The sequence below is a fragment of the Emys orbicularis genome, chromosome 1 (genome assembly GCF_028017835.1).
Source record: "Emys orbicularis isolate rEmyOrb1 chromosome 1, rEmyOrb1.hap1, whole genome shotgun sequence".
In the NCBI taxonomy this organism is placed as follows: domain Eukaryota; kingdom Metazoa; phylum Chordata; order Testudines; family Emydidae; genus Emys; species Emys orbicularis.
Window position 1 is genome coordinate 336936617 of NC_088683.1, and position 26416 is coordinate 336963032.

The window sequence follows — 26416 nt, forward strand, 5'->3', positions numbered from 1 at the left end:
TTGGGCCTGGAGGAATCTGAGAATAGTGAGGTACCTGCACGTGGGTGGTGGTGGTGGGGTGAAAACCCCAAGTTTATCTAAAACAACTGAAGCTAGTAACTATTAGAAACTTTTTAAAAACTAGAAAAGAAATAAAACTTGTAAACTACTGTAAAAACTGTTTAAAAACTATGTACAACTATTGTTTCTAGACATGCATCTGAGGCAAGGACAGAGAGTTCTGATGTGGACCATGGGGCAATGAGAAGAAACTGAAGATGCAGTTAGTCCGCCTCGTCCTTTATCGCCTCAGATGGAAGCATGAGGCAAGCCAGGGTGCATGCACGGACCAACAGATACTACTTTCAAATTCTCCAACTCCAGACGCATGGCATGAATGCGTAACCCCTCAGTGGAATATAATTGGAGAGCATCACTTGAAGAACCACCAATGGATCCTGGAGCTGGAGGGATGCTGCCTGGAGGCTCAGGTTGGCTAAACGGGGAGTGTGAGGGCCCCGGGGCCAAATGGGGCTTCATGGATATCTCCATAAGGGGTCTCCAGAGTCTGAACTTCTGAGACTGCCTGGTGTGTGTGGGGAAAAAACCACAACAGATACCACACCTCAAGGGGATGTGCACTTCCCTGAGGCAGTACAGGCAGCTCTCATGCAGGTCACTCACTGGGAAGACCTGTAGGCAGGCCAGGCAGGGTTTGAAGCCTGGAACTTTGGGCATGATAGGTACCCCAAATTGTGTGGGAACAAAGGGAAGAGATACCCTGATCCCCGAACTAACTAATCTATCTAAATATAAAAACTAAAATTATTTACAGGTCTGAATATCAACCAGGAATGCTGGAAAGAGGACGGACATAGGAGGTTCTGTTCCAGAGCACAAGTGGTAGAAAGAAACTGGAGAGACAGCTGGCCCATGCTGCACTGTATGCCCTTGGTTGGGAGCATGAGGAGGTGCAGATCAACAGACACTGCTATTGAAGAATTTCTGGTCCTGGGCACATAGAGCACATGTGCACCCACAGGGGCCAGCTCTTAAAAAACTGATGGTAATTTGGTGCAGTACAGTATAACTCTGTACTAGGTACAAGGACGTGTTCTTAGGGCACTGGAGTCATACAAAAAAATAGCCGTGGACAGATTTCTCTGTACTTGTTTCATTTTGGGGGGCCTTGAACACAAATCTTCATAAAACAGTGTATGACTGTCTCTAATGTTCTGTCTTTTCTGTGTAGCTGAAACTTTTGCCAAAGCATAGAGGTATGTCCATCAGAACTGCAGCTCACATTTAGGTGGTTAGGATTTGATGAAGAGGTTGCTTGATCTCGCGTATTGCTAAGAAATGCTAAAATAATAATTATTGCTACGACTGGGTGAAAAAAAACAAAACATTTTGCTTTTTTTGAAAATCCATTAAAAATTTGTTCTGTTGCCAGTGGGGACAGTACTTTGTTTTACTTATTTTTTTCATACATATATAAACAAATATAATTTTGTACTGTGTAAATTCCAGTCATTGATACTCAAACTCCTCCCACATTTGAACTAGCAGAAAAGCACAAACCTCTTAGTAACATTAACAGCACTGCTTTCACCACATATTAAACAAATAAACAAATTTAACTTAGATTTATTGTTCTCAACAAGGAGCTTAGATATGCAGTTTCAGAAGCCACATAAAATTTGTAACAGCAGTGCCTATGAAGCTGAAACAGTAATGTTACCTCTGCAGTAAACCTAATAAACGTATTTTGCGTCTTATACATTCTTTTGCCAGACAGCATGCCGCCCAGAATTCAACCACATAGGGCACCCTTTCACTGACAGCAACTGTTCAGATCCCATCTTGTTTAGATTTTCTAGACACTTTTGAAAGTAGTGCATTAGAGTGTTCTCCATAACATTTTTCACATTTCTTAGCAATACGCGAGATCAAGCAACCTCTTCATCAAATCCTAACCACCTAAATGTGAGCTGCAGTTCTGATGGACATACCTCTATGCTTTGGCAAAAGTTTCAGCTACACAGAAAAGACAGAACATTAGAGACAGTCATACACTGTTTTATGAAGATACATTCTGCCAAAGAACTCACAAGAAGTCTCACACTCTGAAGCCCCAATTCAGGACAGTACTCAAACATGTACTGAAGTACTCTCCTGAATCAGGGTCTATGGTGGTGGTGCTGCATTATGCATCAAACAGATAGACTGCTGCACCCTCACAGAGCCCCAGAGGTTGTTGGGGCTTTGTGCAGATGATGTACAATGCAGGCTCAGGGCCTAAGACAAGACTGTCTATCAGAATTAACCTCCAAGTACATAGAATACCAGTGTCTTTCTAGACAAAGAGGTCCCAAGTCACTTTATTCAACAATTTGAATAGACAATAACCCAATATTTCTGATTACTTACATACTCTGTGCGATGCCACTTGCTAATAAAAGATAGTTTATAATTTCCTAAGATTTTGGGAAGGAACTCCAGCAATAAATAATGACAGCTTGATTCTACTGAGATAGCTTTTCCCAAAGTTATTTCTAGTGATCCAAAGTAACTGTACAAATACCTTGATTATTCAGTTTCATACAAACTAAAATGTTTTTAAAACTTAACACAGAACTTTAAAATATGTTTTTTCTAAAAATTAAGGGTTTAATTTATTGTTACAGTTATATAAAAATTTTCTAAAATTAAAGTCCTATTTTATTTAACCATATGCCTAAAATTAAGCATGTGAATAGTCTAATTCAGAATAATGGTGCTACTCACACAGCTAGCTGCTTTGCTGGATTGGGGACTTAGTGAATGAAGAGTATTTAAGGAAAACTCCAAAGTAAATATATACCAATGTATCTCTGCCAACTTGAAATCTAGTCAATTAAAAAAAGAAGCAGTTTCTGATATTATACGTAATTCTGAGTTTCCCTACCAATTGTGTGCATTTAAAAATCACACTATCCTGGGTTTTTGTTTTTTTGTTTCTGTTTTTTTTAAAAAGTTTCACACAGCGAGAGGAGAGAGGAAGAAATACAAACAGGAAAATACTTATTCTACATGGGATAAAATGTGACTGATTATTCACGAAGTGCTGTCAAATGCACAAAACAAAATGGAAAAAACAAGTGTTTTGCCTCTAATTTGTAGGCAGTCATTTTAGGTGTTTCTTATGAAACAAACTTCAGACAGAAGCATGATTTTTAAATTCACCGTGATTTTTTTAGGATGAATTTTTGATCCATCTAATCTAGGGCTTCTCAGTGTAATTGGTCATATAATGGATGACTTCTTGAGATATGACATTTGGTCATGGACCATCTTCTCTCCCAAACACAAAGAGATCAGACAAAGGCAGACATGAGGCAGCTACAGCGTTTGCAAAGAGTTGCTTGATTTTTTCCCCCTTTTTTAAGTTTAGTTGATCAAAAATGTTTATTGGAGCCAAAATCTATGTCATCACTGCAGAAAAATGTGTTTTTACAGTGAGATAGCGAACTTGAGCTTTACCTCAATGAAGCTAATTGCGGTCAACACGATGTCCCTCCTCTACTTGGGGTAGATCTCGACTAGCAACACTGAGGTAAAACTACAGTGCCTTGTCCCCACTAGGATTTTAAAATGAGCTAACTAACTTCATTTAGTTATCTTGCTGTAAAACACACACCTTTTATGGCAGTGAAGACATATAGCTCATAAAGTCCTGGGCTGGCCAACACCAGCATCCCTGCTTGAAGTCTGGAATCTAGTCCATTCCCTGCCACCTGGCCGGAAAGCTGTGTGTCCGTATAATGGTACCAGACACCAAGTACAGGTCTACACCACCAGCTCTCGGCATTTGTCCTAGTCGTGGAACATTCGGATGAAAAAAATTCCCCTTAGTATCAGTTTTAAGCTTGACAACTTCAGAGCACAACTGCCTCCAGAACATACAAAAAATACAAAAGTGTTATTTTTTAATGTTTTTTATTCCCCATTATTTTCTAAAACCAGAAAAAGTTGATTTATGTTCCTGCCTGATTGATCTGGTTGGTTTTTTTTTTTTTTTTTTTAAAGAAAGAATCAATGGGGTTTTATTTTAAATGTACACATTAGTGTTCTGTTTTCTGAAAAAACTCAATGTGGAGAAAATAAAAATCTTTTAGTTGCTAAAAACAACAGTAAAAACAAAGTTTAGAAAATGACATTTCTATAGTTTTATTTGCCTAGCTTATCTTTAAAAATACAAGAAAAGTTCTGAGAAATACTACTTCCATCTACCTCAGTGTTTCTATTAGCATTTAAAATGTTTATTTACAAAACACACCTATTGGCTCTAGGCATACACATATTAACCACACAAATTAGGACAGAGAGACAGTGCCAGCTAAAATGAACTTAAAAATAATTAAAGAAGAAACTCAACCACTCTTTAAAGGTCCTTAGTTATTTATGTAGCAAAGTGTAAGTAGATCATGCTTTTACTCAGACGAGTTTACAATTTAAGCAGGCAACAAGCAGATGAGAAATATGGAAAAACAAAAGCACGTGATTGAGCAAATGGTGAAGTTTGCCATGCGTCTCTCACATCTCCTAAAAAAATAATTTCTCGGCCCTTTTGTTAATTCTCATTCCAAAGTGGGTGAGGAACAGGAGTTAATAGGTCTGGTGGAAGAGGAGATAATTTGAGAGAGGTATTTGAAATATAGCAAGGACCACAGTGGGGAGGTATGGTGGACTGGGAGAGAGCTCCATTTATACAGAACCACACCGAAGGTGGCACAGATGAGAATGGGGAGAGCCTGGGAGGAGATAGAGAAGAGAGACAAGCAGGAGCTAGGATTGTGCAGGGCTTTTTAAAACAAGGATGAGGATCTTCCGTATGAGGAGAGATTAATAAGATTAGGACTTTTCAGGTTGGAAAAGAGACGGCTAAGGGGAGAGATGATCGAGGTCTATAAAATCATGGCTGGTGTGGAGAAAGTATTTACTCCTTCGCGTAACACCATAACAACTAGAGATCACCAAATGAAATTAATAGGCAGCAGGTTTAAAACAAATAAAAGGAAGTATTTCTTCACACAACGCACAATCAACCCATGGAACTCTTTGCCAGAGGATGTTGCGAAGGCCAAGACTATAACAGGATTCAAAGAAGAACTAAATTCATGGAGGATAGCTCCATCAATAGCTATTAGCCAGGATGGTCAGGTGTCCCTAGCTTCTGTTTGCCAGAAGCTGAGAATGGGTGACTGGGGATGGATCACTTGTTGATTACCTGTTCTGTTCATTCCCTCTGGGGCACCTGGCATTGGCCACTGTCGGAAGACAGGATACTGGGCTAGATGGACCTTTGGTTTGACCCAGTATGGCAGTTCTTATCTTAAACAAGTATGTGAGCCTACTAGTGGAGGAGTGCATGCTGTTTAGGGCTGCAATGATATCAGTGATGACATACAGCTCTACCTTTTTCACAGAACCTTGGCGGTATCGAGTCTTTACTTGCCCAGAGTCTGGCCATATATGGGGTTTAGATGACAGCTGGCTGAAGCTGACTTCCATTAAGATATTGGTGATAACGACTGGGCTGGTGGTGGGGAGAATCATCCAGAAATGATACGGTCAATAGCTCAACTGAGGGGATATATGTTTACTCTTTGTTAATATTTGCAACTTTAGATATTTGTTAAGCACTCTGATGATGGTGATGAGTTGGTACAAGTCCCTACATAAATGCTTCGTGTGCTTCTGGATTTCCAAGTAGCAGCAATAGCTGAGAGTGATTTCCTCTATCTTCACCCAAAAAGGAAGTTGCAACTTCTGCTTTCAGATGCTCTGAATTTTTTGTTAGGACATATATAGGAGTTATGAGAAACTCAAGTCCCCCTACAAACATACAGCCCTTTGCAGTACGCTTCACAAAGATTAGTAACTGATCAATACCACCCCTCTCAGATCCCTGACAGAAAAAAACCCCCAGCCTCTGGTAGTATTTGCAGACTCAAACACTTTATGTTTAATCCCATCCAAGGCAGCTGACAGCTAAAAGAATTAACCAACAAAACCAGTGCAATCTCAGTACCATATTCAGATCTCAGAGCGGACTGAAAGGTGTCAAGGTTATCTAAGTGTTCAGGTAAAAATCAAAGCCACCTTACCACAGAGTTCTCAGTATCCATTCCCAAAATGGAAATAGTTGATGAGAGGTCAGCATCAAGACATATTTTTACACAAGGGGTTGCTTGAGAGATGATGGCTCCCTGATTTCCCAAGGGGAGACAGTGTCAGATTCCACCAAAAACAGATCAATGATCCCACTAATAAAGGCAATGAATCCAACTTGGTCACAGCATGAAGCACTCTCAAGGTCTCTTGAAGCTTTGTGAAAAAAAGCTGACACTTGGCTAGAGAACATATCGTGTTTGTCCCCCAAACAAGAATCTACCATTGTGGAAGCAACTGATCCAGTCTAAAGATGATGGATTTTAATAAGCAAAACAGAGGAATGATCTGACAAGAAGTAGTAGTCTACTGAAGAAGTACATTATTTCTGACTAAAGACAGCCCTGATTCACCAGGCTGTTTATAACCCGGATTAGTTATGCTGATTGTGACTTCAATTATATTATTGCCAGAGACACGGACCTGAAACTTTTAGAGCACAATTTCCACTAATAGTTCTCTAATCTTCCTCCTCCATCTGTGGCAGATCATCATCTTACTAAAGTGACATATGAGGAAAGCATAAACAAAAGGTACTTTTAGATACTACTGTATCAGCAGTCAAGAACAAAAAATGCTTTATAACCTCTTCCAGGCCATCAACAGAGTAACCTACTGGCTGTGTTCTGTCTACCTCAGAGCACTCTGAAACCTAAGTCCTTTAAACCAAAAGGAAGACTAGTACACAATAGGTCCCATGACCTGACGTGAGCAATGTTGAGCCCCAACATAAACCAGAATTTAATATATCAGACTTTAATCCCGCTTTTGCCACATGCCTCATTAACCAATCGCAGATCATAAAATAGGATTGAGGGTGGACAACTGTTGAGAATAGTCACATGCTTGTTAAGTGACAAAGAGGTCCTCAGCTAACTTATAAATGTCATTTAAGGCAAAGATGCTGAAATCACTTAAGGACTCCAAGACCAATCATAATTTTTTAGCTGCTCTAATCTACCCAACTAATTAAACTCAAGACCCCATAACTGCACTCTGGTCCCTCTGGTTTCTGTTGCATTGTATCATGGTTAACTAGAAACTCAAAAGTAGTTTAAAAAAAATGACACTTTTATGTTGTTAAATATGAAAACACTCCACATAATATTTTCTTCATTGTTTTGGTATTTATACTGTCCCCAAATTTTTCAATTTGCTGCATATTTTTGTGTTCTCAAGTATCTGCAACAGCTGTTGTGGGAAAGGAAGAGAAGGTGGAATTTCTGACAGTTGGGATAAGGTGGGGATGTACATGGGAAGGTGTGGAAGGCAGTTTGGGATTTTAGGGGGTGGAAAAGAAGCTCCTCTTTACCATCCATTTGTGAGCAAGAGTCTAGGTAACTTAATTTCGTGATGACTGGAAAGGACTTGAATTACTCCCTCATCCAGCAAACCTTAACCAGTTGTTCCATTTTTCACCTCTGCAGCCAACAGTGATGTCTCGCTCCTAAAATTATCAGTGAAGTAATGTTGGCATTTTAATGATCATTTTTAGGTTTCAGAGTTGCCATGGCATAGATAAACGGGAAAGCTATTTTTTGGAGGGATGTCTGTTTTCAGGCTCAAGGAGACAACACAGCATGTGTTTTAATGAGGTTCATACTTTGAAGGTTCTCTTTGCAACTATAAGGGCTAGAAATTAATTTTTTAAGGTGATGGATTCTGACACTATTTTTCAGCAGAGTCTGGATGCAGATGTGCAGGATACATAGGCTTTCATTATACTATGTTTTCTTACAGTAAAAAGCACTGCACAAAGCCTGTATATGCTACACACAAACTGCCAATAACTGTTGTCCAAAGAATGGGTATATTAACAATAACCATATGACGACTGCAAGTTGCTAGGACAATTCAGTCCTAAGAGCACATCTAGGGAAAACCACCTTTTCAGCAATATATTACATTGCTTTCCAATTCCCAATGGTTTGAGAGGAATTCACATTCAATTGGTTATGTATTCTGAATCCTATTACTCCTTAAATTCTGATCATTTCCTCTTGCACTGATGTTTTTTGTTTGTTTTGGTTTTGGTGCATAATAAGTGCTTGTTTAATTACAGAATTTAAATGACTGATTTTTGATTTCCATTTTGCATATTATCTGATTCCAGCAGCTATTTTGACAGTTTAATTTATTCTCAATGATCTTCTTGTAAATATTCTGGGTGATCTTTTATTCAACGAATTAATGTATAGGGTACTCATCTCAAGATGACATTGGTTTTAGATATAAATACTGCGCTGATCAAAACATACTTCATGTCTGAAGATTATTTAAAAACCACTAGCTATTACATTACATTTAATGAGAGGTTTGCTTACACGTCTGTTCTGATGGGATGAAAATTGGAATTTCAATATCAAGAATGAAAAACAAGAGAAAGTTCTTTGCAATGCGAAAAGTGTAACAAATTCCACGTTTGCTTTAAAATACTGAAATAATGATGAAGTAATGAAGCACTCTTAACATCGATGTTAGGGATCACAACTAGAGCAGTGGCTTAAAAAGGTGTATGGCAGAGCCAGCTGTTATTCATGGCTTCATGTAAAACAAGTTCCTCAGCTAGCCTAATTTAATACTTTAATTGTTTCTTATTACACTGAATCATCAGTTAAGAGCCTACCTGACGTTTTGGAGAATTTGCTGTGCTGGGATTGATATTCCGCAATGCCTAAGAGTAAAAAATAAGATGGATAAAAATTACTTTAAGCTGCATGATTTGGCTGTGCAGGCTGACTTACAAACACCATCTTGTAGTATCAAGTCCCTAAGACAGCCCGAGATGAGACAAGGTAAGGGAGTTAAGAGTTGATGAAAATCACTTCACAATGAAACAAAACTCAAATGTTTACTGAGCACGTGAACATGACAGAAAAGCTTAACGGCGAAGGAGAACATGGAGGGAACTGACGGTCATCTGATCCAACGTTAGTCAGATTTCTCAAGGAGAGCTGAGGCAGGAAAACTAAAAGGCCTATCTAGAAGCATGCTAACATAGGATAGACGTTTGCTGGAGGATTAACAGCGAAGCAGGAACAGCAGAGGACTGGGTGCTTAAGCAGAAAGGGAGTCCTGATGCTATCTTATTTAGGCACACCTTAAGAAGAAGTACCGAATTTTAAAGATGACCCAACTTATATCAAGAGATGCTAAAGATTCCTACAAACAGGCCTTGATTTCAGAAGGGACAATGGGAATCAGACTCCAGGTCAAGGACAGAATACCACAGGTGACGAAGAAAAAGAAAGAGGGCATGAAGATATTATCCTCTCCTGATATAAGGCCCATCACCAAAGTGGAAAGGGAAGAGGATAAGACTTTAAAAGTTTTTCTCAAAGAAAAGACTAGGGTGTCAGTGCTTCCCTCATCAGTGCTACAAAGCTGAGGATAACCTACATTTCTGGGACAAGATGGTAGCCAACCTTCTACCAAAAATCCAGAAAGAAAAATGTTAATGGAACTTTTAAAGTGGCGACTGTGGAAACAGACATCATGGTCTGGTTGGGTTTTCTTCCCCAAGGTTACTCAGTTGCAAAACTAACAAAGTCCATAATCTACAACCGAATCTGGGTAAATTGTTACATTAAAAGCTAGTTAAAACAGACAAAGTAAAAAAGGAACATGTTAAATGCTCTGTTAAGTATGCTGCTTGTAAGTAAATAATTACACTTTTGGAATTACTTCCTTATTATGACAACATAAGCAATGTCTCACATTTTTTCCCCCCTCACATTTTCCTTCCTGTAACTTATTTAAAGAAGCTGCTTATAGTGGGTTGTGTGTTTAGTTAGTGCATCAATATACTTAATTCATTACTAACTGGATATTTGGAGCACCTTTACCCAGTGTTGAAAACTGGCTTAACTAAATTACAGTGCATGATGTTTTCCTTTTGTCTTTACAGCGTTCCTATTTATATTGCTGTTATTCTTTGAAACCACTGGGCTATCTGAATAGTGAGTATTTCTACAGCACTTTCCATCTTCGATGTGCTTTTAACCATTAATCTTCACAATACCCTGAGAGACAGTAAATAAACGTTATTGCATCTTACAAATGGAGAAACTCGGGTGGAAGGTTTAATGGGTTGCCCAAGGTCACAAAAGGAGTCAGAGCTGGGATTCAAAATCCAGAGTTCCTGCCTCCCAGACCAACCATTCTCTCCATGACCAGTTTTTGTTACTAGAAAAGTTCTAGAGGGAATGGCGTAACACAGGGGTCGGCAACCTTTAAGAAGTGGTGTGCCGAGTCTTCATTTATTCACTCTAATTTAAGGTCTGGCATGCCGGTAATACATTTTAATGTTTTTTAGAAGGTCTCTCTCTCTAAATCTATATATTATATAAATAAACTAGTGTTGTATTGTAAAATAAACAAGGTTTTCAAAATGTTTAAGAAGCTTCATTTAAAATTAAATTAAAATGTTGATCTTACGCCGCCGGCCCGCTCAGCCCGCTGCTGGTTTGGGGTTCTGTTCACCTAGGCCGGCAGCGGGCTGAGCGGGGCCTGCGGCCGGGACCCCGGCTGGGAAGGGTCCGGCAGCCAGAACCCCAGACCGTCAGCAGGCTGTGTGGGGCCGGTGGCCAGGACCCCAGACTGGCAGTGGGCTGAGCGGCACTGCGTGCGCAGCGGCAGGGCTCCAGGGGGGAAAGGCGGGGGAGGGGCCGGCGGCTTGCTGCGCTTGGCTGGGCGCTCTGGCCCAGAAGCACGGACCCCGCGGCTTGCCACGCTGGGAGAGTGGGGCCATTTGCCCACCCTGTGCGCACGCCTATGCTTCTGCTCCCTGCCCCCAAGGGGGGAGCGGAGGGCAGAGGAGAGCGGGCCGGGCTGGCTAGGATTTTTAATGGCACACTGGAGTCCCGGCAGGCAGCAGCGTGCCATTAAAAATCGGCTCGCGTGCCGTCTTTGGCACGTGTGCCATAGGTTGCCGACCCCTGGCATAACGTTTAAGCACCAGGTTTGAAATACCTAGACACAAGAGAACAACAGGCTCCAAACCCAGCAAAGCCTATTCAATTGTTCAGCCTGCACACCATTTGGAAGTGGATGAATTTCAGTAATGAGGTGATTCCTCTACCTAGAGCATGTAATTTGAAAAACACTTTTGTATCCTTTGGATTGCAATGTGTTCTAAAATCATACTTAAAAAAAAGTTATATCGAAAAGGTTTTTCCTTAAAATGAAGGCCAAGCAGATGTGGGGAACCAGCCTCTCTGGCTCTTGTATCAGTCTGAGCTCTTTGGAGGTGACAAATATTCTCAGCGAAATCTCCAATAAGTTCATTACTCTGTGGTGCTCTCTTACTTGTACCACCCTAATGACACTTCAACTAGTGAAGATGTTTGCTCTTTGGGAATTTTGCTGAGGAAAAAGTCTTGCATCTAGAGCAGTGGTTTTCAAACTTCGGGTGGCAACACAGTACTGGGTCGCCTTGCTCAGCACCCAGGGACCCTGGAGGCTGGCCAGTAAAAGCTAGTAGTCCCTACCTGTTCTGACACTGTGCTGCGCCCTGGAAGCAGCCAGCAGCACGTCCGGTTCCTAGACGGGGGGGCCACAGGGCGCCGCGTGCTGCCCCTGCCCCGAGCACCGGCTCCGCACTCCCATTGGCGGGGGGGTGGTGTCTGCGAGTGCGAGCTGCGCGGAACTGCTTGCACGCCTCTGCCTAGGAGCTGGACCTGCTGCTGGCCACTTCCGGGGCGCAGTGCTGTCCACGGTGCCAGGACAGGCGGGAAGCCTGCCTCTGCACCCTGGCTGGGCCACTGACCAGGAGCCGCCGGAGGTAAGCCCGTGCCTCAATCCTCTGCCCCAGCCCTGAGCTCCCCCCCCAAAACCTGGAGCCCCCTCCTGCACTCCAAACCCCTCATCCCTGGCCCCACCCCCGAGCCTGCATCCCCAGCTGAGCCCTGACCCCTCTCCTGGACCCCAACCTCCTGCCCCACTCCACAGCCCTCACCCCAATCCTCTGCCCAAGCCCTGAGCCCCCACCCACATCCTCAGCTCTGTTGGGTTATGGGCATCAAGAATTTTCTTCAACTGGGTCACCAGAAAACAAGTTTGAAAACCACTGGTCTAGAGCTTCTGCTACTGAGGTGACGACATAATGAATGTAGCCCAGTCCTCTCTTTGGAGCTTAAGACCTTATGTGGTCTCTGGTGCTTTACGCTCCCTGGAATTGCCACATAAGTGCAACAACAAAAACATACAAAAAATATAGTGGAAGTCTGTGTCTAACCTGTGGCCTCACCTGCCGAAGCAGTTCTTGATGCTTCAGTCGCAGTCTCTCTTTCTCCATCTGCAGCTGTTGCAGTCTCATCTGTTGCTGCTGATTGGAGCTGCCCCCGCCCATCACTCCACCTTGAGGACTCTGAGGAGCCAGTGGGGGTGGCTGTTTCACTGGAGCACTTTGGCTGATTCGCTGATTCATAGCTGTGGAGTCAAAACAATACAATGTACATTTTAAAATGACATTCAAATGTATGGGAAGGGAAAGGAAAGAAACATGCTGAAAGTAATTTTACAGAACTTATAACCCATTGCAAACCATGGCACTACAGACCATACACCTGCACTGATTTTCCACAGGTTGTGAGACAGAAGTCCAATATAGAGAGATACTATTGTTGTGGGATCAAAGTATGCTCAAATTTTCAAGAATGTGCCTGCTCAACTTGTACATGCATTTTTGAAAATCTGGATCTATGTTTTAAAGGTGGTACAAAAACACAACTGTTCATTCTAAAAAGCAGTAATCAAAACATTAAGTTAAAATTTGATTGATTTCACCTCCACTTTTTATAGTTGTTTATTCTCATCTTTAGGACAAGCCCAGGCACATTTTACTTATTTTATTTAGATGAAACAGACTCAGTACTGCTTTCACAGAATCCTACATATTCAAATGACAAAACATATATTGCGTCATCTCATCTATATCCTGTTACTTTGGATAATTCCCTGATATACACCTCTACCCCGATATAACGCGACCTGATATAACACGAATTCGGATATAACGCGGTAAAGCAGTGCTCGGGGGGGGGGGGGGGGGGAGGCGGCGGTTTGCGCACTCCAGCGGATCAAAGCAAGTTCGATATAACGCGGTTTCACCTATAACACGGTAAGATTTTTTTGGCTCCCGAGGACAGCGTTATATCGGGGTAGAGGTGTATTTCCTAGTGTTAAATGACCCAGTTGATGGGTCTTTTATGACTTCCCCTAAGAGACTATTACATAGTAAAATCTTATTGTGTCAAGGAAGCTTTTTACAACAGTCAACTTAATTTTTCCTTTAAATTGCATCTAGTTAGTTACTTCTAGTTATACCCTCCTGTAAAATCCTAAGCAAATTTTCACCATCCTTAGTGCTGACAAATTTCAGATATTTGTATGTTCCTACCCTCTGTTCAGCCAACATGTACACACTTAGGTCTATAAATAAAATCAATCCCTCATTTAGAGTTCTTAAAACTCCCTCCCAGTTTGTCAATGTCTGGTTTTGAAGCATTCAGAACTGAAATGTAATGTGACAGTGGTTTTACTAGTCATACAGAACTTCTCTACTCTGTGATGCTTCTCTATGCATCTTCTTCCCCAGCTTCATCCTCTCAGGTCATTCTGGTGATAATTTCTGACAGATGAAGGGAGAAGAAAGATGGTGGTGGCAGAAGTCACAGGCTGTAAAATATTAGTTGCAAATAGTCAAGACTTTTTTGAAGTAGCTGTTCAGTAGGCACAGAGGAGGATTCTTAGTCTCTACTATGGTATCTGCAGATTCTCAAACAACAGATTTAGTCTGTACAGGATAGTCTGCTGTAGCCAGACTACATTGCTTCAGGGGCAGATTTCAGCACCCCCAGTTGTGAGGACATTTTTTATCATTTTGCAGAGAAAACTGGGCATGCAAAACTTGGTCTGAACTCTGTGTATTGTAACCAAGCAGGATCTTGAAAGGTTGGAGGCTAAGCTGTCTCTGATTCAGAATTAGGCAAGTGATGCTGAGACTCTGGATGTGATAGGCAAACTTTGTTCCACAACTGGTTTTTGAATCTACAGTAGAACCTCAGAGTTACGAACTGACCAGTCAACCACACACCTCAATTGGAACCAGAAGTAAGAAATCCGGCAGCAGCAGAGACCAAAAATAAGTAAATACACTACAGTACAGTATTAAACGTAAACTACTAAAAAAAAATGAAGGAAGAGCAGCATTTTTCTTCTGCATAGTAGTTTCAAAGCTGTAGTGAGTCGATGTTCAGTTGCAAACTTTTGAAAGAACCACCATAATGTTTTGTTCAGAGTTATGAACAACCTCCATTCCTGAGGTAACTCTGAGGTTCTACAGTATGTCCTTCCTGACCGGTGAAAGTTAGTGAGGGGCCAAGTGCTGTGTCCGCTGATGGCACTGGTTAATTCCTTGTTTAAAAGGAATGCAGGGCACACTATGTTTTTAAAGAAACACGTACAAACCTCTGCTTAAGAAACCACCCACTGAAACTGTCAACCTGGATAATTATGACAATCTTCCATTTTGAATTAAGAATAGGAAGAAGGCTGGATGACAGAACTCAGTATCTAGGAGCCTCAGACCTTTGTCAATCTGCTTTTATCACTAAATGGTACTGGTGGTGTGGGTTGCTGATCTCTCAGCAATGGTTATCAAGAGTCCACATGGCTTCTGGAGTACCAGCTGTCTTTGAAACCACTGACTGCGAAGTGTTTTGTCTACTCCCAAAGTGCAAGTAGCTTGGGCTAGCTTCCTGTGACTTCCTTCTTTTCTGTCAGAGAGATCCTAAAGGGTAGTTTTGGGCATTTGCTTTTCTGCCTTTATGGCCCTCTAATGGGGGGGAAATAATAAGGGTATATGCCATTATCTTTGCTATTCAATGTGGAGATTGGGTTATTGGGATGAATAGTGAGTAGGAATGGATTTTGCTGTATCTCCTCACAGAATATGCTGGCAATACTCAACTCTGTGACTCCATTTTATCTCAGACAGACAGTATGATTGAGCACCTTCCATAGTCTCTGGTGGCATACGGGGTGTGGATCAGAATGAGCTGGATGAAGCTCAGTTCAGGTTAGATTGCAGTGATGATGGTGGGCTGGGAGAAGCAACCAAAGGATATGGCAAAGATTATATTTGCCCCTCTAACTGAGGGCATGTTTGTCAATAGAGTGCATGATTTAGGGGGTGGTGTTTATCAAACGGCAGCTGATGTCATACAGCAGCAGTGACCACAACTTTCTCCACATTTGCTCAGATAGTTACGAACTTCTCTCTCAGATGCAGACCATGCAACGGGCATTCACACCTAAACATTTCAAGTTTAGACGATGCAATGCACTGTTACATGGAACACCTTTAAATCAACCTGGAAACTAAAGCTGACACGGAAGGTAGCAGACTATTGTAAAGCTGGGCATCTTCATGAACATGTGATACCAGAGCTCAAGGATGTGCACCGGTGCTTTTTTTCCCCCTTTCCTCTGAGTAGAGGGGTACAGGGCGCATCTTCACAAGGGAAAATTAAACGGTGTGTTCTTACAAAGCTTTAGGAAACATGAGGTAAAATCCTAGTGAAGTCAAGGCAGTTTGTAGTTTCCACATGTTAACAGGTTGAAGTGAACTGCAGGCCTTCCATTAGTGCTGACCTTTACCTGTTAATGTGTTAAAATTATAATTATCTTATCTTCACTGGAATTTTAGCTAACATGTTAACTAAAATGAGGTAACACATGGCACGAACACACTTTATTGCCTAATCAAGACAAGGTAGAAGAAGTTGGTTACGATTTATAAAGCCTGACATATCTTGGGACCTGCCTACTTGAAAGACCTGCCTCTTTCTCTATGACACACTGCCATAGTTGGGATCAGCAGAGGTGCCAGAGCTGGAGCTTACTAATTTGTTAGTGCCAAGGACATGCTGCAAACACAGTTACCAGGGCAGGAGAATGGTAGGGATTTTCTTTTATTGGGAAGTGGATTAGAGCTTATGGGAACAGAGCAAGGAGTTTGGTTTTTGGCTAACAGGCTGTTTTGGTGTAATGAAAAGCCAGCTGCTTTGTCTTTGACCAAATTTTTAATTATAAGCTAATAGGGCACCTAGAACTGGGGGGTAGTTTTTTTATTTTTGTTTTTTAAACAGGAGAAGCTACTAGTGACCTCATATTTAGGTTAACACTTTTCCTTATAAAGGATTCTTGCGACTTTTTTTTTTTTTTTTTTTTAAAGCTTTCACACCTCCACTGGTTGCAGCAGGCATTTGTTATGCGGCTGGGGGAGAATAGCCCTCACAGTAGAGAAGTGCCTTTTCTTTGTCTGTGAAATAAGATACAGATTTAACTGAGTTGGAATGCATTAAAAGTTGTAATCCTTACTTTCTGGCTCCCCCCTTAAATCCCCAGGACCCAACAGCCCATCCTCCATCTAGAGATTCCATATGGAGCAGAAGTCCCCCACTTCCTGGAGTGGGAATGAGAGAAAGCTGTGTCAGACTCCCCACAATCACCCTCTGGACCGAGCACATGGTCACTGTGCCAGTGACTCATTTCCCCCCCATGTGGAATTACAGCCTTCTCCTGCTGCCAGCTAAAAGTCGTTACCTAAAGTACAAATGGTAGAAGTCTGTGCTACATTGCCAGTGAAGGTTCATGACAGAAAACCTGTTAATGAAGCATGATGGTGAGATTTCTAGAGCTGAAGCTTTACCTTTGTCCTTTAAAATAAACCTAGGAAATTACATCCCCAAAACTATGTTAAAAGTCAAGTACTCAAAAGTTAGGAAGTGCCGGATTCGCAACCTATGCAGCTGTATAGTTCAACTCCTTTGTGCATATGCATTATGATACAAACTTTCAGGTCCTTTGTGCATATGCATTATGATACAAACTTTAATTACATGATCACAATAATTTTTTCCACAGAACCCCTGCACGTTCAGTTCATAGGTAGGATGCATAAGATGGCCAAATTAAGGCTGCATGGGCAACGATTCGTAAGTCTGGCATTACCTAGTTTTCAAATGCTCAAAATCCAATGCTTTTCAAATCCAAATAAAAAAGCCCAAACGTTTATTGCTTTCCAAGTTTCCATGCTCTCTAATATCTGAGGCTACATTTGCACTACAGCTGGGATCGACGCTCTGTGATCGATCCACCGGCAGTCGATTTAGCGGATCTAGTGAAGACCCCACCAAACCGAGAGCAGATCGCTCTCCAGTCGACCCCTGTACTCTAGCCCCGATGAGAAGAGTAAGGTAAGTTGACGGGAGAGTTTCTCCCATTGACCCCCCGCGGTGTAGCCCCTGCAGTAACTCGACGTAAGGTACGTCGACTCCAGCTACATTATTCACATAGCTGGAGTTGTGTACACTGCAGTAGTATTAGACACAGCTTCAGATTTGGATTAGTTTCTCAGCAGTATTACCTTATTTCCTTATTCAGAATTTATTTCCTGAGTGCATTTGTAACTTTTCTAAATTCCTTTGCATTATTCTTGTCCTCACTGTTAGTTACAGCTATCATTTTAATTTTATCTGCAATTTCATTAACATGCTGTTTAGTCCCTTGCCCAGATCATTAATGAATGTTAAATTTTACCAGACACACATCAATCCCCGTTGGAACTCTCTAGAACACTTTCCACCAACTCATAGTATTTAATATTAACTTTTGTTTACAGCAATTCATTCATGGTTTAAATCTACATGGTAGTACTCCTATATAAACCATTTTGAATTAATTTTGAAGCATAAGATGTCATGAGACACCACAAAAATTTAGATATATCATCTACTGCATTCTCTTAATCTTCCAACTTTGTAATTTAAATTTAAAAAAAAAAGCAGTCAAATGTGTCTAACTTTTTTGTTCTTAACCAATTACTCCCCTTTTCCAAAGTCCTGAAATTCCTTTAATTCACGTTTTGAAACTGACTAGATTTCAAATTGATAGTGTTCTCACCAAATGTTATAGTAGAGAAGGTGGGTGAGAGACACAAGCTTTCAAGATTACACAGAGGTCATCTTCAGGTCTGGGAAATGTACTCAGTATTACAGTTAAATACAAGGTGGAACAGACTGTTTAGCATAAGTAGTTACATTACAAACGGTTCAGCTATATTCACTTCTTGGACCAGATCCTGTGCTCCACTTAGGACTAAATCAATAATTGCCTCTCCCCTTGTGGGTTCCAGGATTAGTTGCTCCAAGAAGTAATCAATAATAGTGCCTAGTAACTTTATTTCTGTTTTCCTTCCTGATGTGCCATGTACCCAGTCAACAGGGGGATAGTTGAAATGTGCCATTATTATTGAGTTTTCTATTTTTTATAGCCCGGCTGCAGCCACTGGAACAGAAGCTCCCACCCCCAGCAGGAGGGGTGGGAGGGGGCAAGCTCTGTGCCCAGAGCCACAGCAGGAGCTACAAGTGTGGGCAGAAACCCAGATCCCAGGCAGCCCCGGCTGCAGAAGCCCCGTGCCCCAGCATGAGCCACTAGGGGAGGAAGCCCCGAGCTCCATGCCCGGAACCAGAGCTGTGGGGGTGGGCAGAAGCCCAGGCCTGGGCTGCCCCGGCTACAGCCTTTGGGAGCAGAAGCCCCCAGGCCCGGCAGGAGCCGCTGGGGGAGGAAGCCCTGAGCTACGTGCCCAGAGCCGCGGCAGGAGCCACATGGGAGTGGGAGGGGATGGAAGCCCAGAGCCCAGCTCCCAGGCTGCTCCAGCACGGAAATGTCCCTCTACAGCCCAACCAGACTAACAGTGAGGAGCCCCAGGCTTCCAGCAGCACAGGGAGATCAGATTTCATGGGGAATGGCAGATTTCACGGACCGTGACAAGTTTTTCATGGCCGTGAAATTGGTAGGGTCCTATCCATAGTGTATGCCCACTTTTATTATTCAAGCATAGAATTTCTATCCATACAGATTCTATGATACGGTTTGATTAATATTTGACTCTATGCCTTCTTTCACATATAGTACCACTCCCCCACCAGCACAACCTATTCTGTTATTCCTATACATTTTGTAACTAGTGTCCCATTGATTGTCATAATTCCAACATGTTTCTGTGATGCCTATTATATCAATATCCTCATTTAATACGAGGCACTCAAGTCCACCCATCTGTAGTATTTAGACTTCTAGCACTTAAAACATTTGCTACTGTTTAGTTGTCTGCCTTCATGTGAAGTAAATGAATGGGACTCTTTCATTTGAATGTTTCCCTTCAGTTCCTACCTGTGCTTTATCTACTTCTAGCCTCTCTTATTTACTAGGAAAATTCCCGTTAATAGATCCCCCCATGGGATGTTTCTGTCCAAATCATGTGCTCCTCCACACCTGTCGGCTTTCTCCTAGCCCCCTTAGTTTAAAAACGTGTCTATGACCTTCTTAATTTTATGTCAGCAATCCGTTTCTGTTTTGGTTTAGGTGGAGCCCATCCTTCCTGTATAAGCTCCTCCTTTCCCAAAAGGTTCCCCAGTTCCTAATAAACTTAAACCTTTCCTCCCCTCCATCGTCTCATCCATGCATTGAGACCCTGCAGTTCTGCCTAACTGACCCTGCATGTGGAACTGGAAGCATTTCAGAAAATGCTACACTGGAGATCCGGGACTGCAATCTATTTCCTAGTCCCCTAAATCTAGCCTCCAAGACCTCTCTCCTAACTTTTCCTATGTCATGTACCACGACCACCAGCTCCTCCCCAGCACTGCACATAAATCTGTCTAGATGTTTTGAGAGTTCCGCAGCCTTTGCACCTGGCAGGCAATTCACCATGAGGTTCTCCCAGTCATCGCAAACCCAGCTACCTGTATTTCTAATGATCAAATCTCCCATTCCAATTACCTGTTTCTTCCTTATAACTGGGGGCCCCTCCCTCAAAGAGGTATCCTCAGTGTGAGAGGATCCCATGACATCATCTGGAAGGAGAGTCCCAACCATGCGATCATTTCTCTCTCCTCCAATTTGACGTTCTCCTTCCCTGAGATTTTCATCCTTCTCAACAGCACAGAGGCTGTCAAACTGGGAGGTAAAACTGCTCTACTGTATCCCCGAAAGTCTCATGTATGTACCTGTGTGTCCCTTAGCTATTCCAGTTTTGCCACTCTGGTCTCAGGAGCCCGTACTCTGCCTCTGAGGGCCATAAGCTCCTTGCGACACACACACACACACACACACACACACACACACACACACACCCTGCCCACAAGACAGGAATTCATACATCCTGCAAAACTGGATAGCTCCCACTCCACTGTGGACTTCCACCTGCATTCTGTTTCCTCATGCAGCTTCTTTTTTGGGGTGGTGGAGTGGAGTGTTTATTGGCCTAAGTTTAGCGAATGCTAGGTGTATCTCACTCCCTCTCAAACTCCCTCAGAAAACTCCCGTTTGTTGCTCCTGTTCACTAGCTCCTCTAGTCGCTTAGGAGCTGGCTTTTTAAACACTTGTTCTCTCCGAGTAGCTCTCCCCACTGGTTAACGGATCCTAAAGGGATTAGGAATCAAAGCTTTGTTAAGAAGCTCTCAGCCTTGCCTAGCAAGCCACTAGGCTCAGCACACAGCCGTTCCCCCCACCCCCAAAGAGTCCACACTATACACTACAGTCAAGCAGCAAGCACACAAACAGACAACAAACTCACCACAAGGGTAACGTAGTTGCTACTCCTTCACCTGGAAAACTCCCTTTTAAAACTCCCCTGTTCGCTGTTCCTATTTGCTAGTTCACCCACAGGTGATCTGATGTGTTTGTCTTTTATCATTTTTCTATGAGAGTTCATTCAAGAGCGTAGTGATTGTCTGATTTCACCCACATAGTTGTTACTGGGGCATTTAGTGCATGGATGAGGTACACCACATGTTGTGATAGGCACATGTAGGACCCAGGGATCTTGAAAGGTGTGTTGTGTTGATCATCATAGCAGTGGAGATAAGCCTACAGGTTTTGCATCTGTTGTTCTGGCAAGGTCTGGTGCTTCTTTGGGTACGTCCAAACTAGCCGCCGGATCGGCGGGAGCAATCGGGGATCGATTTATTGCATCTCGTCTAGACATAATAAATCGATCCCCGAACTTGATTACAGACCTAAAAGTCGCAATTTTGCAACAGAAAAGCTTCAAAAACAGACTCCAACAAGAGACTGCTGAATTGGAATTAATTTGCAAATTGGACACCATTAAATTAGGCTTGAATAAAGATTGGGAGTGGATGGGTAACTACACAAAGTAAGTATCAGAGAGGTAGCCGTGTTAGTCTGAATCTGTAAAAAGCAACAGAGGGTCCTGCGGCACCTTTAAGACTAACAGAAGTATTGGGAGCATAAGCTTTCGTGGGTAAGAACCTCACTTCTTGCATCTGAAGAAGTGAGGTTCTTACCCACGAAAGCTTATGCTCCCAATACTTCTGTTAGTCTTAAAGGTGCCACAGGACCCTCTGTTGCTCTTTACACAAAGTAAAACTATTTCCCCATGTTTAGTTTTCCCCTCTACGGTTTCTCACACCTTCTTGTCAACTGCTGGAAATGGGCCATTTTGATTACCACTACAAAAAGTTTCCCCCCCCCCCCCCCCTGCTGGTAATAGCTCACCTTAACTGATCGCTCTCCTTATAGTGTGTATGGTAACACCCATTGTTTCATGTTCTCTGTATATATATATATCTATATATATATCTATCTTCCTACTGTATTTTCCACTGCATGCATCCGATGAAGTGGATTTTAGCCCACGAAAGCTTATGCTCAAATAAATTTGTTAGTCTCTAAGGTGCCACAAATACTCCTATTCTTTTTGCGGATACAGACTAACACGGCTGCTACTCTGAATACTGGGATTGGTAACTGCTGTAGGAAAAAACAGAATGTTGAAGAGCAGGGCCCTGATCCCACAACCATTTCCGCAGGTATGCAAGTTTACACACACAAATAGTGTCACTGACCTCAATGGGACTAATCCTGTGCTCAAAGTGCTTGCAGCATCTGGGGTTACAACTGTATTTTAATTTAAATTTTATCTCTCAATGACTTAAAATTGGTGTCATTTTTTAAAGAAAGCTGCTTCAATGTTAAAGAAAAGTTATTTAGACTTTCAATACATTAACGAAGGTATTGTGAATTTTATTTTATAAAAAGATCTAAATATTCAAAAATAGAAGCCTAAACTAAGACTCCAAACCCATATTTAGGCACTTACAGACAGGATTTGCAAAATCACCTTAGTGATTTAGTAATAGAAATCCCAGTGACTTCAGCTATACTTCTCCATCAGTTTGGTTAAAGCATTTTAGCTTTCTTGGCTTATGTAAATTCAATATATTGATTGAAGATGGTGTTGGTTGTTAATATAGCATGGGATATTTGCTTATCAGTAGGGCTGTCGATTAATCGCAGTTAACTCATGCGATTAGCTCAAAAAAATTAATCACAGTTTTAATCACACTGTTAAATAATAAAATGCCAATTTATATTTATTAAATATTTTGGATGTTTTTCTACATTTTCATATATATTGTATTCTGTATTATAATTGAAATCAAAGTGTATATTTTTTTCATTACAAATATTTGCACTGTAAAAATGATAAACAAAAGAAACAGTATTTTTCTTTTCACCTCATACAAGTACTGCAGTGCAATCTCGGTCGTGAAAGAGCAACTTACAAATGTAGATTTTTGTTACGTAACTGCACTCAAAAAAAAAAAAAACGGTAAAACTTCAGAGCCTACAAGTCCACTCTGTCCTACTTCTTGTTCAGCCAATTGCTAAGACAAACAAGTTTGTTTACATTTACGGGAGATACTGCTGCCCTCTTCTTATTTACAATGTCATCAGAAAGTGAGAACAGGCATGGCACTTTTGTAGCTGGCATTGCAAGGTATTTACGTGCCAGATATGCTAAACATTTGTATGCCCCTTCATGCTTCGGACACCATTCCAGAGTACATGCTTCCATGCTGATGACACCCGTTAAAAAAATAATGTGTTAATTAAATTTGTGACTGAACTCCTTGGGGGAGAATTGTATGTCCCCTGCTCTGTTTTACCCACATTCTGCCATAATATTTCATGTTACAGGAGTCTCGGCTGATGACCCAGCACATTGTTCGTTTTAAGAACACTTTCACTGCAGATTTCACAAAACGCAAAGAAAGTACCAATGTGAGATTTCTAAAGTTAGCTACAGCACTCGATCCAAGGTTTAAGAATCTGAAGTGCTTTCCAAAATCTGAGAGGGATGAGGTGTGGAGCATGCTTTCAGAAGTTTTAAGAGAGCAACACCCTGATGCAGAAATTACAGAACTCGAACCACCAAAGAAGAAAATCAACCTTCTGCTGGTGGCATCTGACTCAGATAATGAAAATGAACATGCGTCGATCCGCACTGCTTTGGATGGTTATTGAGCAGAACCCCTTCATCAGCATGGACGCATGTCCCCTGGAATGGTGGTTGAAGCATGAAGGGACATATGAATTTTTAGCACATCTGGCACATAAATATCTTGCAACGCCGGCTACAACAGTGCCATGAGAACACCTGTTCTCTCTTTCAGGTGACACTGTAAAGAAGAAGCGGGCAGCATGGTCTCCTGCAAATATAAACAAAATTATTTGTCTGAGCAACTGGCTGAACAGTGGACTTGCAGGCTCTAAAAATTTTATCTTATTTTATTTTTGAATGCAGGTTTTTGTACATAATTCTATATTTGTAAGTTCAACTTTCCTGATAAAGAGATTGCACTACAGTACTTGTATTAGGAGAACTGAAAAATACTTTTTTTTTTTTTTTTTTTTTACAGTGCAAATACTTGTAATCAAAAAATAAATATAAAGTGAGCAACTGTACACTTTGTATTCTGCGTTGTAATTAAAATAAATATATTTGAAAATGTAGAGAACATCTAAAATATTTAAATAAATGGTATTCTATTATTTAACAGCAATCGCAATTATTTTTTTAATCGCGCGGTTAATCACAATTAATTTTAATTGCTTGACAGCCCTACTTGTCAGTTTTGTTATTTCTCACAGTACGACCATTAAATTAAGACCATGGACTTGTCTCTTTCCAACACAGATGAGCATTTTTAAGTGTGAAACTTCTCAGTAGGAAAACCCCCCTGTAAAATCTGACATTCTACTAACCGTAGGAAACTAATTGAAGAAACAAGTACAAATCATCCACATAACCAATTTTACTCTAATATGGGAAGAACTAGAATAAACAAAATTTAAGTTAAATTTTGAAAATTAAAAATTATACTTTAAAAAACAATTTTAATTCCACCATGATTGCAGCTAACATAAAAAGGAAGAAAACCTCTAAATTCAAATAATGACTTTAACAAGTATATTATTTTTAATTTTCAAGAGAAAAATCAGAATTTACTGCTTCCAATTCTGTTTTCAAACAGGATATTTAATACTAGGAGCTGGGTGAATTGATTTAAATCAAGGCGATTTAAATCACCACGTGGAAAGCCTCAGTTTAAATAATCAATTTTAATCAACTGTTCCATTTGTACTTCAGTTATTTTCTAAAGAAAGGTGCATTCTCTCATTGGTTGGTGTAACCCTTAAAAGACCCTGATTTACAACTAAGTAGAGCCTTTGCACTAGATTTGGTTCATCTTTTTGCTACCTAAGACGGTACACACTATAACTAGATACATTTATTGAAGGAACTATATAGCTTAATCTTTTCAGATTCTTTTCAACTGAACTTTTAGAACATTGGAACGATATTTTGCTTGTTTACTAGATAATTAACTTTTTGCTCATTACTTGTGTCAAGCTGCATTCGGAGGGTAACAGGAATTTTAATTAGACACACAACAGCATATAAAATATATTTTGATTAAAATGTTTTGATAAGAGAAGTTTATGTATCCAAAATACGTTTCACATTTACAACTAAATGATTTATTAAGCAGAAGGATTAACTCTAGTCAGTGAATTAAACTGATTATTTCAGGTCAGCCTGGGAAAATTTTCAAATATGCCTAAGTAAAAGTGACTGGAGTTTAAATTCCTTGTCTTGCCTAAGTCTCTTGAAAATAAGACAGACTCCTAAGTTGCTTAGGCTGACCTATTTATAAAGCTTGACTTCAAACGGGAGATGTTTTTCTCCTGATTCTTTCTTTATATAGAAAGATTTTGATAGTCTCAAGGATTCAGCATATTTATTTATTTAAACAGTTAAAAAGATTATAAATCTAGGCCTTAACACCTTTTGTATTAAATTCAGATTTCATTTTAAACAGATTTAAAAAAATAAAAATAAAAAAAAAATCTTTTAAAATAATTGATTTCTCCACCCTGACTAGCAGTGAAGACACCTTGCTTCAAACAAAATGACAAGGAAAATTAACATGTTTTTATAATCTTTAAAACTTTTAACTCTTAATTACATATCCAAACTATCACCTTGGGGCAAGCTTTTGTTTTTGCTCTAAACATTCAGATAAGAAACAATGAGTGTGACCAAGCAAGGAAAGAGTGCTGAAATCTGCACAGTAAAAGCTACCTAAATAAGCTTTATCAGTATGATCTCATGTAAGCATATTTGTTTTTGTGCACCTTGATTGCCACTTACAGACTCAAATGGTCTTGTGATGATCCTTACACACAGCGCTCATTTTAAATGGCTTTAGTTCAAAGGCAAACAACGTCATTTATCTATTAGAGCTGGGATTTATCAGTTTCCTGGTGTATCCGGTTTCTTACCTTTCTTGGGTATGGAAAGTATTTAAATATGGGGCTCTGCACCCATACAGGGCAGGCAGCAAAGACCTCACAGGCAGAAAAAGAACAAACATGGCTTTGTTTCTAAGGGAAGAGAAGAGGATTTGGGGGAGGGGAACTAGTATGTTTTTTTTTTTTTTTTTAAATCAGGGAACTAGAGACAGTATAAAGTTTTTTTGTGTTATGCACTTGCCGCTATAACATGGCTTACCTCCATGATTTGTTGACTACAGTCAGTTCTAACATATATGTAGGGTTACCATACGTCCGGATTTTCCCGGACATGTCCGGCTTTTTGGTCCTCAAATCCCCGTCCGGGGGGAATTGTCAAAAAGTTGGACGTGTCCGGGAAAATAGGGAGGGAGGGGTCGTGGGGCTTGGGTCCGGGCTGGAGCCGCTGGGGCCGGAGCCGGCGCCGCTCGCTCTGTCGGCCGGTGCCACTCGGTCTGCCGGACGGCGCTGCTTGCTCTGCCAGGGCCAGGCT

At 41.1% G+C, this 26416-nt stretch overlaps 1 protein-coding gene across 4 annotated transcripts in view; it reads right to left on the reverse strand.

Moving 5' to 3' along the window:
* Window positions 1-26416, reverse strand: part of YAP1 (Yes1 associated transcriptional regulator) — a 148073-nt gene that overhangs the window by 25898 nt on the left and 95759 nt on the right. For 2 of the 4 annotated variants that reach the window (XM_065406206.1, XM_065406198.1), the window contains one exon: window positions 12440-12621. In XM_065406206.1, the coding sequence (XP_065262278.1) occupies window positions 12440-12621 (182 nt within the window). Of the gene's footprint in view, window positions 1-8818; window positions 8867-12427; window positions 12622-26416 lie in introns of all 4 variants that reach the window. The other 2 variants (XM_065406188.1, XM_065406179.1) reach the window with 2 other exon arrangements.